The sequence below is a fragment of the Schistocerca nitens genome, chromosome 4 (genome assembly GCF_023898315.1).
Source record: "Schistocerca nitens isolate TAMUIC-IGC-003100 chromosome 4, iqSchNite1.1, whole genome shotgun sequence".
In the NCBI taxonomy this organism is placed as follows: domain Eukaryota; kingdom Metazoa; phylum Arthropoda; class Insecta; order Orthoptera; family Acrididae; genus Schistocerca; species Schistocerca nitens.
In genome coordinates, this window is record NC_064617.1 from 728,655,690 (window position 1) to 728,673,851 (window position 18,162).

The window sequence follows — 18,162 nt, forward strand, 5'->3', positions numbered from 1 at the left end:
AGACTGCTGTGGGAGAATGTTAGGTTAAATTCCTGGGATACTTGGTCTCCATGGCAGACCTGTCACTGCTGCCCAAGAGGGTCTAAGCAGATCCTAGGTATACTGAACTGTTAGTAACATCACTTGCTTAAACTAGCTGCCATCCAAGACCAACTCACAGCGTTACTCACCAGCAGAAATGCTACAGGAAATCATAAAGTACTGTGGACTCCAGGGGCTGAAGCAGCTTTCCATGACCTAAAGAAATATCTGTCACAGGCAATGCTGCAGTGACAATCAAGATTGAACGCCTCTTTGTTATGATAGATGTAAGCCATACGAAAGTAGGAGCAGCTTTGCAAACAAAAATTAGATGGTAAATGGCAGCTGCAGTCTTTTTTCTTTAGGAACCTGACTCAACAGTAGCAAAAATGGAGTGTTATTGACTATGAGTTGCTTGCTATTTACTTAGTGATCAAGTATTTCCACTTATCCAATGAAGAGAGGCATTTTGCAATTTTTATGGACCATGTGCTGCTAGCAGCCATTTTTCAGGATCTCAGTTCACCACATCAGTGCAGGCAGGTTGAGTATATCACATAGTTCACAACTGATGGGCATCACATAGCAGGAGGGACAATGTGGTTGCAGGTTGCTTGTCACAGAACTGCACCAGTTTAAACTCCAATAATTGGGCAGGGCTAGCTTTGAAACAAGAAGATCCTCTCTTGCACTGTGTAATACAAGAACAATAAACAGTGTTGCAGTTCAGATGTGTGTCAGTCCCAAATGTACCAGATGGAATTTGGTGTGACATAGTGGAAAGGAAGCAGCAACCCTACATACCAGAACAATATTGTCATGAAGCAATGCACTGCTTAACTTAGCACTGCTTAACCAGCACATCTCTGAGGTGTTTAAATAGAGGATTCCCATGGTAGAACTGCTGCAAACAACTTCATGCATGGACCTACCACCCTGATGCTGTTTGCAATAAAAGTTACCCTATTCAATCTCGATGGTTGCCTTCATGTATTTTCTTGTTTCTGTGGTCCTGATAAGCAGTGCCACTAATTTGACCACTAAACTTTATCAAGAGGATCAAGGGCTGTAAGAGAGCTACTACTCTCTAGGAACTCATTATGAAGTCACGTAACCACAATTTAAGGAAATCTTCTGTATTCAACTATTCTCATAACTCATTACAGCACTGAGTGAATAGATCACTTATTACAATGTGCTTTTAGCTAGTCTTTATATGATACTCCATCGTATGATATACAGTTGGTGAGTCATTAACTAAGTCCGTGATTATTTTAACAAGCTTCTTTTTCTCTGGTGTGAAACCATTGTCATCCAGACCTCTTCTCATCTGAGGTCCACAGCACCCTCAAGCCACAATGGCAAAGTGTAAACAACTTCTCCATTGCAAGTAAAACCAGTCACTTGTCATTGCATCCTGTTAATGCACTGTGCTCACATTTTTCCCTTCACATATGCACAGAAGTCAAAAAAATGTGTGCACAGTATGCAGTCCACTACTTAATAACTACTGAAATATGTTGTTAACTCCCACAAACATCTTTCTTCAGTCAAAGAAGATAATAGTGGAATGTGTTAAGCCCGAAAATCTAATGTTACACTACATCCTGGGGTCCAAGCCACAGCTACATTAGTCTCCACCAAAATCATGTGAACTGGAGTGCAAAAAGATCATCACACATGGGCATGTGCATGCCTGACATGCCAGCATTAATAAGATTGGCAGGCATGTCTTTGCACCTACTGCTCACTTTCTGGCATCATTGGTAAGATTTTTGCACATACGTATGGACATCATAGGGCTGCTACCATGCTCTGCAGGACAATGTTACTTGTTAATGATCATCAATCATTTTAATAGGTGGCCAGAAGTTGTCACAATACAGGACAATATCTGCTGAATCAGTTGTGAGGGTGCTAATGCACACTTGGTTTTCCAGGATTGGCATTCCATGAGAGATGACTACAGATAGCAGACGGCAATTTGAAAGTCAACGTTTCAATGAATTTTTACTACCATATAGCTGCAACCACCTCCGCACTACAAGCTACCGTCGAGCCAGCAATAGAACACTAGAATGTTTCACCACATGCTCAAAACTGCCGTAATATGCATCTCATCATCATGGTTCCCTAGTCCCAATTAATTACAGGTAACTGCGAATACTATTGCTGACACAGTGAACGGACCATTTGTACTGTAATCATACAAAATGTGCTGAAACTGATGGCCATCAACCTCAATGCAAGCATGAAATCAGTAAACAATATTCTGACGCACCCTGACAAATATCCTTGCTGTGTTTCAAATCACATCACAGGCAGCTACAATTCTGGCAACTAATTCCATCTCCATATCCACTGCAGTCTCATACACAAGTGATTTTAGATATCCCCATAGGAAATAATCATGGGGATTCAGGTCAGGTGACCTTGCTGGCCATGGAATAGGATCTCTCCTTCCAATCCAGTGACCAGGAAATACAGCACTGAGATGGTTGTGGACATCCACCAATGAAGTGAGGCAGTGCACCATCATATTGTATCCACATCCTCTCACAAACAGTCACGGGTACATTCTCCAACAACTCAGGTAGAACTCTTTGCATGAATCTCAAGTACTGGTGGCCATTCAAATGACCAGGTAGAAGATATGGAACAATGAGATTGTTGCCTACAATGCTGGCCCAGATATTGACAACAAAATGTACTTGATGGTGTGACTCTACTACAGCTTGAGGGTTTCCTCATCCCACGCATGGCTATTCCTGCTGTTCAAAATACCATCATGATCAAATGAGGGCTTGTGAATAAACAGCATGATTTGGAGGAAATCTGGCTGATCAATCCATTGTTGGAGCAACCACTGACACAATGTGACCCTTGGTGTAGAGTCAGTTATAAGCATGGCATGGAAACATTGTGTGTGATATGTATGTAATTGCTGTTCATGGAATACTCACAACATGCTAGTATGTGCAGCACCCATTTCATATGCAATACGATGAGTACTTATAGTGGGGTACACTGAAACACATTCCAGCACATACTCTTCAAAATCGAGTGTGCAAATAATCCTCATGTTGCCAGATCACTCATTTCTTCTTTCCAATGAACTAAACTTCCACATTTGTCAATCAAGAATAATAAACACTCATCACGATAGATGATGCCTGTTAGGACATCGTTCTCTGTACAGCCTTTCAGTAGCGAGAGCATTGCAATGTACTCCCACATACACAAGGTCCATGTCTGTGAGTTCTGTGAAACTGTAACAGTACTGCTCCATCACATTGTATGGTATATCTCTGAATACCCCTGAGTAATCAAATGGGCCTGTTGTTGATCCATAGCATGTTCTGTCATGTGACAATGTAAATATGATACAACAGAGCAATCTGATAGACAAATAAACAAAACCTGCATCATGACTTCCTAGTAATCAGGTTCGCCTCCTTGTTTCCTCACAGGAAATAAGGAATGTAATGTAAATAAACAGTACAGTACATGTAAATTTGTATGCATGTTAGTTGTAAATGAGCTGGAAAACACTAATGCTACACAGAGCAGTAGACACATTTACTTCTGTATCTCCTTAAGCTGGCTTCTCTACCTCCATACCTCAAATTGTTCAGTGGAGCATTTTCTATGTCCCGTTACATTTTTGCATTCTCTTACAGAAACACCCTATATATATATTCTAATCCTGCCTTAAGCTTCAATTTACCACAAAGGTTGACTTCCCTGTTGTTTTCCTTTCTTTTTTTTGTATGGTATCCATACTCACATCTTTTAGCTACTGCTGAATACTCAGAACGCCATCAATTTTAGATGCACTTGCTCTTAGACTGGCACATCTAGTGCTTGATAAAAGTAGATGAAAATATATTAATTTTTCAGCAGAAATACTTTTTCTCTCTCACTATTAATTAAAGACAGACAACAGAAGTACTCTGAAATTAATTAATTGACTTTGCTTGACCTGGTAAAGATTTACTACAGAGCAGAAATGTATAAAAATTTGTGCCTGGATGTCCTGCTTATCGAGAGCGGTTCCCTTCAACTACTTTGGCTATCTACCCATGCTCCCTGGACCTACCCAGATCTTTATATGTCATGCTGTCATCATTATACTGCACACCACTAAGTTCATCACATACTGCATGCAACATTCCTTGGATTCCTCCAAGAGGGAGGTTGAGCATTAGGTGATGAAGTTAGTAGATTACAATGTAAGGATGTAGACAGTGTGACATGTGGAGGTTTGGGTTGGTCAGGGAATGTGCATGGAGGACAGCTGAAGCGTTTAAAATGACCGCTCACAGTAAGCGGGATTTTCGAATTTGAGTCCTGTCATAAATTTTCACATAGGTAGTAAATCTTTATCTAATACACTTGATGTCAGGGAATTCACAGCCATTGTAAAAAATAAATAAATCTGACATTTTAGAAAGTAATTTTTGAATGTGATGCAGGTATCTCATCAGCACATGCAGAAGTCGCTAGAAATAAATATAAGTATCTATTGTCCTGGGTACCTGGATGACTTTTCTACTCAGTTCTTCAATAATCCTTTTTCCTCTTCTATTCCTCTTTTTTCATGCACTGGTTCTGAAACCAGTGTTTCTGGTACCTGATGGTAAGTACGGGTTATTGATTCTTCCTTCACCCCTTAGTAGAGAAATCATATGTTTAAAAGTGAGAAGAAAACAAATTATGTTGTATTTTTGTGCTATTTGCTCGATGGTAACTAGTATTAGCTTATTAGGCCATCACCAGTACCTGTTTCTCTTTGCATAATATTATCTTTCACTGCCAACGTTTCATTTACTTGGTTACAGCCCACAATATACTCGTCCATCCTTACACAACCCCTGCTCCCAATCCCTTACCTCATGGCTCATACCCCTGTAAATAGACCTTGATACAGGACCTGTCCCATACATCCTCCTACCACCATATTCTCCAGTCCGGTCACTAACATCACCTATCCCGTCAAAGGCATGGCTACCTGTGAAACCAGTCATGTGATTTACAAGCTAAGCTGCAACCACTGTGCTGCATTCTATGTAGGCATGACAACAAACAAGCTGTCTGTCCGCATGAATGGCCACTGACTAATTGTGGCCAGAAAACAAGTGGACCACCCTGTTGCTGAACATGCTGCCAAACATGATATCCCTCATCTCAATGACTGCTTCACAGCCTGTGCCATATGGATCTTTCCCTCCAACACCAGCTTTTCTGAATTGCACAGGTGGGAACTTTCCCTGCAATACATCCTAAGTTCCCGGAACCCTCCTGGCCTCAACCTTCGTTAGTCACGTCCTCACCCATCCAGCCCCCTCCCTGTTCCCATTCCAGCACTACACAGCCATCATTTCTCCACCACACCCAGTCTTTTAATTTCTTTTTCTTTCTCTCCTTTCCACTACTTACCCCTGCAGACGTATGTGGAAGTTGCGTTTGTGTGTGTGTGTGTGTGTGTGTGTGTGTCTATTACTGACAAAGGCCTTAATGGCCAAAAGCTATAATTGTGTGAATCTTTTTGTTGAGCCTATCGCGACTCAGCATCTCCGCTATATGGCGAGTAGCAGGTTTCCTTATCAAATATTGTTTTTCCATTGTTTGAAGAGAGGAGTTCTATTAGATAGTTAAATTAACTTCTACAGAATGAACAGTCACAGAACGCTAGAATTATAGGGCTGATCAATGAGGGAGTCTTTTAATGATATTTTTAATTTGTGTGGAGTTGTAATTTTTGGCCTTATGTATATGAGCGTACAGTTGAGACCAAGTGAGGTGGTGTAGTTGTTAGTAAAATGGACTCGCATTCAGGATGATGGTTCAAATTTACATCTGTGGCCATACACATTTAGGTTTTCCATGATTTTCCTGTCACTCCACGTTGGTTCCTTTGAAAGGGCATGGCCAATTTCCTCCTTCATCCTTGAGACGTTCTTAGCTTATGCTTTGTCTCTAATGACCTGGATGTTGATGGGATGTTAAACAGTAAGTTTCCTTCCTTCAGACTATAAAGAAAAGCTTCATCTTCAAAATACAGACTTCATTCTGAATCTGAGGCAATGAGAGCCAGTCTGTATGAAGATTACTTTTATAATGTAAATACTTTTGGATTGAAGATGATTCACCGAAAAGCAGAAGCATTGAGTTGACGACAGGCATACACTAAAGAAAGAAAACTTTCTAACTTATAGAACTATCCTTTGGCGAGCTTAAGTGTACACACACACACACACACACACACACACACACACACACACACACACACACACACACACACACACCTACCTATGCCCCTACATGGTGCCAACTACACTGTGTGAATGCTATTTTTTGGCAGCATTGGTACTGTTAGTCCAATCAGCACAATGTAGGGGCATTTAATCCAAAAGTATTTACATTCTACAAGAACTTTCCTACAGCATTTACTTTTATAATGTACGTGCCATAGCTGTGCATATCAGTTTCACTGAAAGTTACTTTCATTTTAACTCATTACAGATGAAACATTTCTCAAAACAAGAGTAAGGACTTCAGAGGCCACAGAACAAGCATAAGTGAGATGTTGGATTATCTACTTAACAAAATGTTCTTACTGTTTGCTTTAGTGGAATACATACTTAATTGATGTCTCCTACATCATCCAGAAAGTTGTCCTTTGGGACTATGAGGAGTGAAACTGTGCAAAATACATCAACACCTAAGTCTGCAAGTTTTTAGAGAAAGAGAGAGAAATTTCCACATTTAAAGTACAGAGATCATAGCTTTATGGTTAGTGTCCCTAATCTCAACTACATTTCCAGGTCATACTGGATCTGTCACAGTAAGAAAACAGAGGAATTGCTGGTCATCTGCTGAGACATCAATGGTTCAGCATAAAGGTTTAAGATTAGTTTCTCTTTTTTCACAATTGAATATGGTGTTGACAACTACTGCATCACAGAAGATATTAGTGAAGTAAGTACTGGAACATCCAATAAAAAACAAGTTGCAGATGATCTTTGCTGTGTTCTTCTATTTTTGATAACTCTGGAATAATTTCCACATCCCCCCTCAGATAACTTTTTATGATTTTCCATGATAATTTCTCTATGTTAAGTTAATCTTTTTAAAAAATGTTCATGGAATGTTCCATTAAACATGTGCTTGATAATCAGTGTCACCTATCAAACACACGTTTGCATGTCTGTAATTTAATAATGCAGTCTGTGTGAGTGTGTGCTGTAAATTGCTTTCTGTTTGATGATGGGTGACTACAATATGCACTTTTATGTATACAGGTTGAAACAGACTCCGCTGACAAATTTTCAAAGGTAGTTCTGGGATACCTCCTGAGTATTTTGGTATAAGAAACCCATGGCCTCCAGTGGCTCATTACATGGTAATAATACAAGTAAGATTTATTCAGTTTTATTACCACAATCACCCTTGTTTTCTGTGAAAACCTTTACAATGGTGACAAAGCATGTAATATGCAATAACCAAAATGACCAACACACAACACAGAGTATTGCAACAACCCGGAGGCAGTACTGTGATAAGGCTGTAGTTGCTGTGGTAAGGCAAAAAGTTAAAGAGGGCATTACTATTGTCAACAGCAGGTACTGTGAGCAAATGAAAATAAGGTACACACACACAGTGCATACTGTTGACATGTGTACTGTTGTGTACTATTTTCTGTGCAGTACAGATCAAAGCTAACTGGGGCAAGAAACCAATCAGTATGCAATAACTCTGCAACTAGCTGCTGGAGATCAAGGGCCACTAACACAAAAATACTCAAAGGTATCCCTAAACAGCCTCTAAAAGTTTGTTGATGGAGTTCTGGTTCACTATGTATACGTTTTTATGTGTGTGTCAAGTTTGGTATTAAAGTTTCATCAAAATATGTTTTGGAGTTTTGACTTCTTTCACACCACTGAGGACCATTTCGCTTATAATATGTGGAAGGAACATCAGTACATCTCTTTTTCTGTAAGTATCACTGCCTGACAGAAAAAGTAAAGCACCCAGAGAACATAGCAAGATGTCAATGTAACTTTGTACATTTACACATCAAGATGGGAATAAAAGTGATTAGAAATGAAATTCTCTGTGACAGGTGGAATGGGCACCAGAGTGTATTAGTGTTATTACCAGGTCTGGTAGGGTGTATAAGGTGTGTGAACAGCATCAAATGTTGTGGGATTACTGTGAAGGACATGGAGATGCTGCATACTAATGTGATACAGCTAATGTGACAGAGTTTAAAAGAGACGTCATTATGGGTTTCCATTTGGCCATCTGGTCGAATAGTGCAAAATTCAGATCTGTACTGCATTTGGATGTGACAGTGGCCCAATGCTATACTGCATGGGAATGTGAGGGTTGGTTCAAATGGCTCTGAGCACTATGCGACTTAACTTCTGAGGTCATCAGTCACCTAGAACTTAGAACTAATTAAACCTAACTAACCTAAGGACATCACACACATCCATGCCTGAGGCAGGATTCGAACCTGCGACCGTAGCGGTCGCTCGGCTCCAGACTGTAACGCCTAGAACCGCACGGCCACTCCAGCCGGCGGAATGTGAGGGCAGATATACTTGGTCATCAATGTTGCGGTCAACCATGCTTGACCACTACACGGGGTGATTGTTGCATTGTGCACTAAGCACATCATAACCCTTTTTCATCTGTGCCTGCTATCCAAGAACAAGAAAGGGATTCCCTCCAACATTCTGTGTCATCCCACACCATTTGTTGGAGAGTAACAGCAGACAGTCTAGGGAATTAATGTCTCTTGCATAGGCTGCTAATAACTCCACAACAGAAACAGCTGCATTTGGACTGGCACCATGACCAAAATGCATGGACTGCTGATGAATGACATCCCATTGTGTTCACTGATGAATCACAGTTCTGCACTACACCAGATGAATGTTGCTGGTAAGTATGGCAGCAACCTGGGCAGAGGTTCCATTCCTCCAATGTTTTGTGGAGGCACAGTAGTAGTTATTTTGGTGTCATGATGTGAAGATCCATTGAGTATGTCTTCAGGTCACAGCTGGTAGTGATTGAGGAAACTCTGATGTCACAGCAGTATATAACGGACATTCTAAGAGGGGCAGTCAAATGAAAACTGAACACCTTCCACAACACGAGCGAGGAATGGTTCCATGCAAAAGTCATCACCACATGTGTTAAGACATTTATCCCACTGGGAGACTAGATGCACAGAACGAGGTCAGCTGCTGATAATTCCACAACCACACCCACTCTTTCATTTCCTTATCCATCTCAAAGCGATGTCCATGCATGTCTTTCTCCAGGTCATCGAAGATGTGACAATCATGCAGTGAAAAATTCAGGCTGTACAAAGGATATTGTAATGTTTCCTAACCTTCATCCAATTGGCAGTGTGGGGGCAGGTGTTACTGTGCAACAGGATGATCCTGTCCAACAGCAGTGTGACAACCTGAGGGCAAATGGCAAAGCCAACAGTGGAAACATCCCACATCTCCCCCATCAAAGAACTCCAGAGCTATTCATGCAAGTTCCAGTAAGGTCATGATGACCTACTCCGTCAACTGAAGGGGCCCTCTGTCTGTTAAGTTCCTCAAGTGTGGAACCACAATCAATGCACAGCACTATGAAGACATTTGCAGAAACTGTGATGCACCTTAAAGTCAAAATGTCCTGGAATGCTGTCAGACAGAATCATCCTGTTACATGATAATGCCTGCCCCCACACAACCAATCAGATGAAGGCTATGCTTCAGTGATTTGGTTGGGAAACATAGCAACATCCTTTGAACAGCCCACATCTGTCACATTGTGACTTTCACATACTTGGTTACTTGAAGGAAGACATGCATGGACATTTATTTCAGTTGGACAAGGAAGTGCAAGACTGGATGTGGTTGTGGCCAACCACATTCTATTAAACACGAATTAATTGTCTCGTCTTCCAGTGGAATAAATGTCTTAATGTGTGTGGTGAATAATTTTGAATGAAACCATTTCATGGTGGGTGTTCAGTTTTCATCTGAATACCCCTTATATGTCCTCTTGTGGACCTCTCATGGAAAGGTATGGTGATGCCAGTTTTCAACAGAACAATGCATGTGGCAGGTGTTTCTATGAACTGTCTGCCTGATGTTGACATACTCCCATGGCCAAATATATCCTTAGATCTGTCATCGATAGAACATGTGTGAGGCCACTTTGGACTTTAACTCTGTCCTGTATCAGTATCCAGAATTTCAAGGGCCAGTAATGAAAGTTGTGGGCCAGCTTGCCTCTGGAAGGAATACAACAGTACTGTGACAGCCTTCCTACCCAAATCAGGGCATGCATCCAGGCCAGAGCTGGTGCAGAGTCATACTGGTAAGTGAGCTCATACCACCAAAGTCATTGTAATCTGATTCGATACAACAATCACTGAAATAACATCACATACTCTCGCAGCCTATGAAGTTTTATTTTATTTCTTCCTTCGCTTCTGAGTGCTTCTTGTTTTCTTTTGTAAGGCAATGTGTATTACATATTTCTACATCCTTCATGATCTTCTCACTATGGATCTACTGAGAAAAAGTGTATTTACCTATCTAACTGAATATTATGCACAAGGACACAGTCAATTGTCTTATCATTAAAAAAATGTTTTATTACCAAATTATATTTGCATAATATGATGTTCTAAGATATAACTTTTGTTCCCCTATGATTTAATCTATTTTATAGTTTTCGTACAAACCGTGTGTAGAATCTGCATTGGTTCCTGTGATGAGAGCAACAGAGTGGTGATGTGATGCGATCTTCATCTGTGCCATGCCACGTAACTTGCAAATCAAAATATTATGGTAACAACTTTATTACACTACATGATGCATTACACAATGAAATAAACTATTGTACCTACAAACTGTCCAACAAAAATTATGTGAAACAGCATGAATTAATGACTACAAAATATTTTAGCAGAAGGGCAGCATGCAGTACAAGTCATATTATTTTTAAGGTGTCATTTAGTAGTACTTACATCTCGACAGCTGTCCAATTGCATGCAACGGTCTGAAGAAATTGATGAGAAGGGAAAGAAACAAAGAGAAAGAACACCATCAATAGAATAACAAAGACAAGGTTTGGGTGTCAGGAAAACATAGAATTATTAGTAACTACAATACATACGTAAAGTCAAATAACCAGTGACAACTAAATAAAGGATGTTAAAAATCATGATTCTTTTTAATGCATATGGAATTTTTGTTAGAAATAATAGTTATGTCATCACCGTGGACTCAAATTGTAATATTAGACTGAATGCAGGTCTCTTTGATAGTGTGCATGCTGGAGCAGCCACGTCCATTCTAAAGAGTTTGTGGGTAAGGAGAGAGCTGTATTGTATGATGAGCACTCACTTGAATTTGATGAGCAAACAAATGTAAAGGAATTAACCAGGAAAGTAACTGTATTTTAAAATTAAACTCAAATGTTTTAAGAGTAACTTACAACTTTTAAAATAACTACACAATAATATTTTTATAAGAGCCACTAAGTACAGAAACTAATACATAAATGTGGACAGAATAAAAGCTTTGTACAAAGCAATGACAAAATTAAGTCATAATTTAAAGGGTAATGGTACTTATTTGAATTTATTTACTAACTTGGAATATGTGCATAAGGAATATACAAATGTGTCTACAACTGCTATAATATGCACACATTCAAATCTATCATTTAATAATGTCTGTTTTCAGTGTACAGTCTATGAAATAAATGTATTTGTACAGAAAAAGGTAGAGTCTTTGTTAACAACTTCAGGATAAAATACTTTTGGTGATCTCTGATGTGCAAGTGTAAACAGTGTATTGTACACAGAATTACACAGAAGAAAAGTGATACTATACACAAGATTTCTGGAATTTGTAGAATGATTTAACGTTGATGTGCACACCTACAGCAGTAATGAATGTATCTCTCCCTTTTATCACTTTTCTGTGTTATATGCTTACTGCAAATACATACACTACTGGCCATTAAAATTGCTACACCAAGAAGAAATGCAGATGATACACGGGTATTCATTGGACAAATATATTATACTAGAACTGACTTGTGATTAAATTTTCACGCAATTTTGGTGCATAGAATCTGAGAAATCAGTACCCAGAACAACCACCTATGGCCGTAATAACGGCCTTGATACGCCTGGGCATTGAGTCAAAGAGAGCTTGGATGGCGTGCACAGGTACAGCTGCCCATGCAGCTTCAACATGATACCACAGTTCATCAAGAGTAGTGACTGCCGTATTGTGACGAGCCAGTTGCTCGGCCACCATTGAACAGACGTTTTCAACTGGTGAGAGGTCTGGAGAATGTGCTGGCCAGGGCAGCAGACGCACATTTTCTGTATCCAGAAAGGCCCGTACAAGACCTGCAACATGCGGTCGTGCATTATCCTGCTGAAATGTAGGGTTTTGCACGGATCAAATGAAGAGTAGGGCCACGGGTCGTAACACATCTAAAATGTAACATCCACTGTCCAAAGTGCCGTCAATGCGAACAAGAGGTGACCGAGATGTGTAACCAATGGCACCCCATACCATCATGTCAGGTGATATGCCAGTATGACGATGACGAATACACGCTTCCAATGTGTGTTCACTGCGATGTCGCCAAACACGGATGCGACCATCATGATGCTGTAAAAAGAACCTGGATTCATCCGAAAAAATGACGTTTTGCTGTTCGTGCACCCAGGTTCGTCGTTGAGTGCACCATCGCAGGCGTTCCTGTCTGTGATGCAGCGTCAAGGGTAACTGCAGCCATGGTCTCCGAGCTGATAGTCCATGCTGCTGCAAATGTCGTCGAACTGTTCGTGCAGATGGTTGTTGTCTTGCAAATGTCCCCATCTGTTGACTCAAGGATCGAGACGTGGCTGCACGATCTGTTACAGCCATGCGGATAAGATGCCTGTCATCTCGACTGCTAGTGATACGAGGCCGTCGGGATCCAGCAAGGCATTCCGTATTACCCTCCTGAACCCACTGATACTATATTCTGCTAGCAGTAATTGGATCTCAACCAATGCAAGCAGCAGTGTCGCGATACGATAAACCGCAATCGCGATAGGCTACAATCTGACCTTTATCAAAGTCGGAAACGTGATGGTACACATTTCTCCTCCTTACACGAGGCATCACAACAACATTTCATCAGGCAACGCCGGTCAACTGCTGTTTGTGTATGAGAAATCAGCTGGAAACTTTCCTCATGTCAGCAGGTTGTAGGTGTCACCACCGGCGCCAACTTTGTGTGAATGCTCTGAAAAGCTAATTATTTGTATATCACAGCATCTTCTTCCTGTCGGTTAAATTTCGCATCTGTAGCACGTCATCTTCATGGTGTAGCAATTTTAATGGCCAGTAGTGTATTTCTCATATTTTTCTTTGTAAAGCAAAGAAAGGAAATTTGTAACTTTTGTACTGAACAATGATGAAAAGAGGAAAAGTCTGTCCTTAGAATGATTCTAAAATTGCAACAAAAGAAAATTTGCACCTTTCATATTTAACAATGATGAGAAAAGGAAATGGGTGTCTTCAGTATGATATTAAAACTGGAAGCAAGTTGTACTGGAGACATGTAATAAAGAAAATCTAAAATAAATACTTGGTGCATACACATTAACTTCAACTAATTACACACGTCCTTTCCGTTTCTAAAAGTAAATTTACGTAACACACTAATTTGAGAATTACTTTCACTATTGTGAAATAAGTTTGTGAAACACATAACATCAAAAATTAATGTAATATTCCATACATCTGCTCTTGAACCTGCCTAAGAACATCTCATGTCAGAAGGTACTATTTTTAGTACTTTTCACTTTGACATCAAGTAATTTGCAACAGTTTTTCTTTACATTCTCATTTTAAATAATTCCTTTAGACTGTTTTTCTTTTTGAGCCTATAGGAGCTACGAAAGGAGTGCCTATTATTCAACTACCAAAACAAGAGTGAGAAATTGTGGATTACAATGTTAAAAATTACTCAGATACCCTCTGAATACAATAAGATTATGTCCCCAAGTATATTTCAGGTAAACTTGATTAAGCTGAAATTATACACAACTGTAGAAAACCCAAATTCGTCAGTCTGTGACAGATATTTCACATGAATCCTACGTGTCAAGGTTCATTATTAGCAATGATATTTAAAGAGAAAATGCCACAGAAGCATAATAATGATTCTGGTCGGTCCAGAAAATTAACTGACAAAGGCCAATTCACTCTGCAGCAAACTATCCAAATCAGTTTTATGTTGTTCTTGTCATCCGCAACAGAGAACTTCCATTCTAGCTCACATTCAGACATCAATAACAGAATGATTAACTGAAATGTGAAAGTACTATGTTTTCCTCCTAATTCTGTTACCTAAAAGCCACTGATCTAAAGAATGAATCTTTCCTTTCCAGTGCCCATTATCCAGCCAGTGCCAGTTTGGGACTGATACAAATTTCACTGAGAACCAACTATGCCCATATACAGGATATTATTATTATTATTATTATTATTACTACGTATTTAGTGTATTTGCACGGTCAAATGTGACATCATTTTTCAAAGAGTTTGCAGATCATGTATCCGAGTCAGGACTTGCGAAACAGCCAAGTATTTGCCTAGGTGGATGTGGAAAATCACCTAATAATCATATGTCAACACTGACAATTGTAGTAATAGTACGGAGTGATGTGACATAGCTCTTTTGTGTGTGTGCGTTTTGGGGGTGGGGGGAACAGAGAGGGAGGGGAGGTATTTAGTACATTAGTGTGTGGTCCTGACAGAAAAATTCATTGCAATGGTCTGGGGCTCAGGCCACCAGTTTTGGTCAATGGCCAAATGAATGCAGGTGTTAATGGGAACAATTTGGAGAGGAGCATTCATCTCAACCATAGTAACAATTTGAAACAAAATACTTTCCTGTGCCATGAAAATAATGGTACTGTCCAAATAGCGAAGGTCAATGCATTATCGTTTGTATGTGGATTTGCTGGACTGGTCTATTCAAAGTGCTGATCAGACTGCAACTGGGCATTGTTGAGCTTAGCTAGGATGCTGGTTTGTGTTGCATGTATCTGTACAAAATCTTGGCAACAACCATACACTGCCCGTAATGTAGAATGGAAGTAAATGCCACCTTCAGTGTACCAGAATATAATGAAAGGCCTTCTTTGGTTGTTGAAAGTTATAACAACAGCAGAAGGAAGCCCACACATTATTAATTACATGGATGACATCTTTGGAATAAACAGCTACGGAGGGTTTTGGTCACAGAGTGTTTTGTTTCAGGTCTGATATGTTTAGTACTGTTTGAGTGACATATGATTCTACCGGTGTCCCTACATTTTTCTAAGCCTCTGAAGACAGTAAAATTTAACTTACAAAGTATATGCTGTTCAGTTTCCTATTCTTTGATTACAGTATATCTGTAATTGCCTTAAAGTGTAATGTTTGTGTTGAAAATTATGATTCTCAGTTGCTCCGAAGTTTGGATATTTACTATGCAAGATGTTCAAACATATTTAAAAATTATGCACTATTATGTATACAAAAATGCTACCACAATTCATGTTCTCAAGGATTACATGAGTTCCTTCATACTGGCATGAATGCCATTCTGAAGCAATGTTCTATAAGGGTTCACTCATTTTAAGTGTTGATTGCTTGTCACTAAGTACACGGCAGACAATCACTCAATTTGTTATACGTCTCTACTGAACTCTAGTTCATATTCTAATTTCCAATTTGTAGTGTCTCATATGCTGTCCCACTCTATCCCATTGACACTTCAGCTCATCAACAATAAATCATTAAACAGTATTTTATTTTTATTTTTCTGAAAATCCAGCCTAAGAGCAGACTATTAATATCCAATACAAAACTGCTTTCTTTATTTCTTTCCAAATACATATAATGCACACTTTGTGTACCTTTTACTGCCTATTTATTCTTCTTGCTTTGTATTTACTACAGCAAAGTTACAATCGATGCAGGTAGGCTACTCTGATATTCTGTTTGATTAATTGGTACAGAAATGCTATCAAAATTTTACATCAGACAAATACCTGTGAAGTCTTTTTCAAGTCTCTTGTTGTGGCTATTTTCACAGCAGCTATATAAACTACTGCAATTTACAGCCATTTTCCATTTTTTATGATTAGAAGAAATAGCAGTTAACATGACTTTCTTGAATTGTCTCAACATGCATAGCAAAAGTTTGTCAAAATGACAACTTTTATGAATAAGAAATCTCAACTAATTCTTGAATGACATGAGCTTTCCACAATCACAGGTGTGAACATTGGTGGAAAATTAAAGTTTTGTGACACTAATTTTAATTCAAATTCCTCTCTTCAGTGGACAGCAATCCTCTGGTGAATCATAGATGTGTGACACATTCTGTATCTATGTTTACAATGAGCTCTCCATAGCCTGCATCACAGCCAAGTATTCCATAAAACATTTTTATAGTATGCTGTAATTAAATGATATGGTCATCTGAACTGTGTCACATTAAAGTGATCACTGATGGATGTGATCATAGCATCCTGTCAACATATGACCATAACAGACCCATGACTGGGTTCCCAAGAGAAGTTATGCTTGACAAGTACTAGGAAACATGGAAAGCTGTCAGTGCCTCACATCTGGTTCAACAAAGATTTAAGAACTAAATACCATTCCACATGTTTCAATCAAGATTATAACCAACTGATGAAGAGGAACAGCCAGAAATTCATAAAAATAAAGCAAATGAGACTAATTCTATGAAATGACAAAATTAAGATAAAAATAATGAGGAGGTTACAATTATGTAAAATCAAAAATCATTCTTTAATGTATTACGAACAAAAGAAAATAAAGAAAACAAAATTTAAGAATGAGTAAGAAAATAGTTGAAAATTTTGCAAAACTATAAATGTACTACAATGAAAGTAGAAAATACAAAAAAACAAACTGGAAGTCGGTGTAGTAAGTTTTTAGAAATGACAACAGGCAATACACAGAAGCAAAGTGGAAAAGCATATGCAAGAAATTTAAACAACACTGAATACAAATTATTAAAGGAAGGTCCATGGTCTGACTGTGTTGCAATTAAATTCTGCTGAATTATTTTACAAAAATCTGTTGTGGGAGAAAAGCACAAATATATAAAATGTTCCCTCATGGTTATTTTTCGAATGTAGTATGCTATAACATATAAGCTCTTAGGCAAAAATCGAGTGATAAGACATACAGATGTATCTGTAATACTGCTGCAAAAGTAGTATTGTGAGGAAACTCCATGTTTTGACAAAGAGTATGGAACGGATCTTGCAGTGGAGTCAAATGTTAGGCATTCTTATAGGAAACAGCTTCGTTGAATATATTTAGGAAGGGGAATAACATTATTGTAGATAAGGCACAAGAGAGTTAAGTTATAACGCATGAGAAGGTAATGAGACCTGAAACCAAACTAAACTCTGTCTTGTTGTCACAGTAGAGCATTCCTGATTACCATTATGAGATGAACTTAATGACATACAAAATTTGATAGATTTTTGTATTTTGTGCTCAGCAGTTTCAATAATTGTATGAATGATATTTCAATAATTACATCAAAGTTGCAAGTTTTTTATATTTACTTTTCCACTGTCATTTTGATATGTTGTTAATTGTCAAGCTGATAGTCTGATTTTATAAAAGTATTGGTTGAAAGTGAATCACTCTTAAAACTGACAACAGAACAGAAACTGGTGACAGAAAAATAAATGTAATGAAAATTGCAAATCTGGCAGAATTATGAAGAAGTTAAACAACAGAAAGTCCAAGATGGAATAACAACAATATGAAAGGGATTGAAAGGGAGAACTGCTGCACCATGTAGATGAGGCTTTGAGTCACAGACAGCCACAATGTTGACTGCAGGTTTTTGGGCTGAAAAGTCTTCCTTCCAAAATAGAACATACACACACACACACACACACACACACACACACACACACACACAAACGCCGGTGTCTCCAGGTGTGGACATACACGTGCGTGTGCGCACTTGTCTCTGAGCACTGGGGCCCCGACTGAAGGCTCA

General features: G+C 39.0%; 1 protein-coding gene across 4 annotated transcripts in view; it reads right to left on the reverse strand.

Moving 5' to 3' along the window:
• Positions 1 to 18,162, reverse strand: part of LOC126252907 (probable phospholipid-transporting ATPase IA) — a 631,593-nt gene that overhangs the window by 21,900 nt on the left and 591,531 nt on the right. For 2 of the 4 annotated variants that reach the window (XM_049953883.1, XM_049953882.1), the window contains exons 22-23: positions 11,069 to 11,100; positions 10,784 to 10,868 (exon numbers count right to left, since the gene is read on the reverse strand). The exons of 1 other annotated variant lie outside the window; for it this stretch is intronic. In XM_049953883.1, the coding sequence (XP_049809840.1) occupies positions 10,784 to 10,868; positions 11,069 to 11,100 (117 nt within the window). The remainder of the gene's footprint in view (positions 1 to 10,783; positions 10,869 to 11,068; positions 11,101 to 18,162) is intronic. One more of the 4 variants, XR_007545867.1, reaches the window with a different exon arrangement.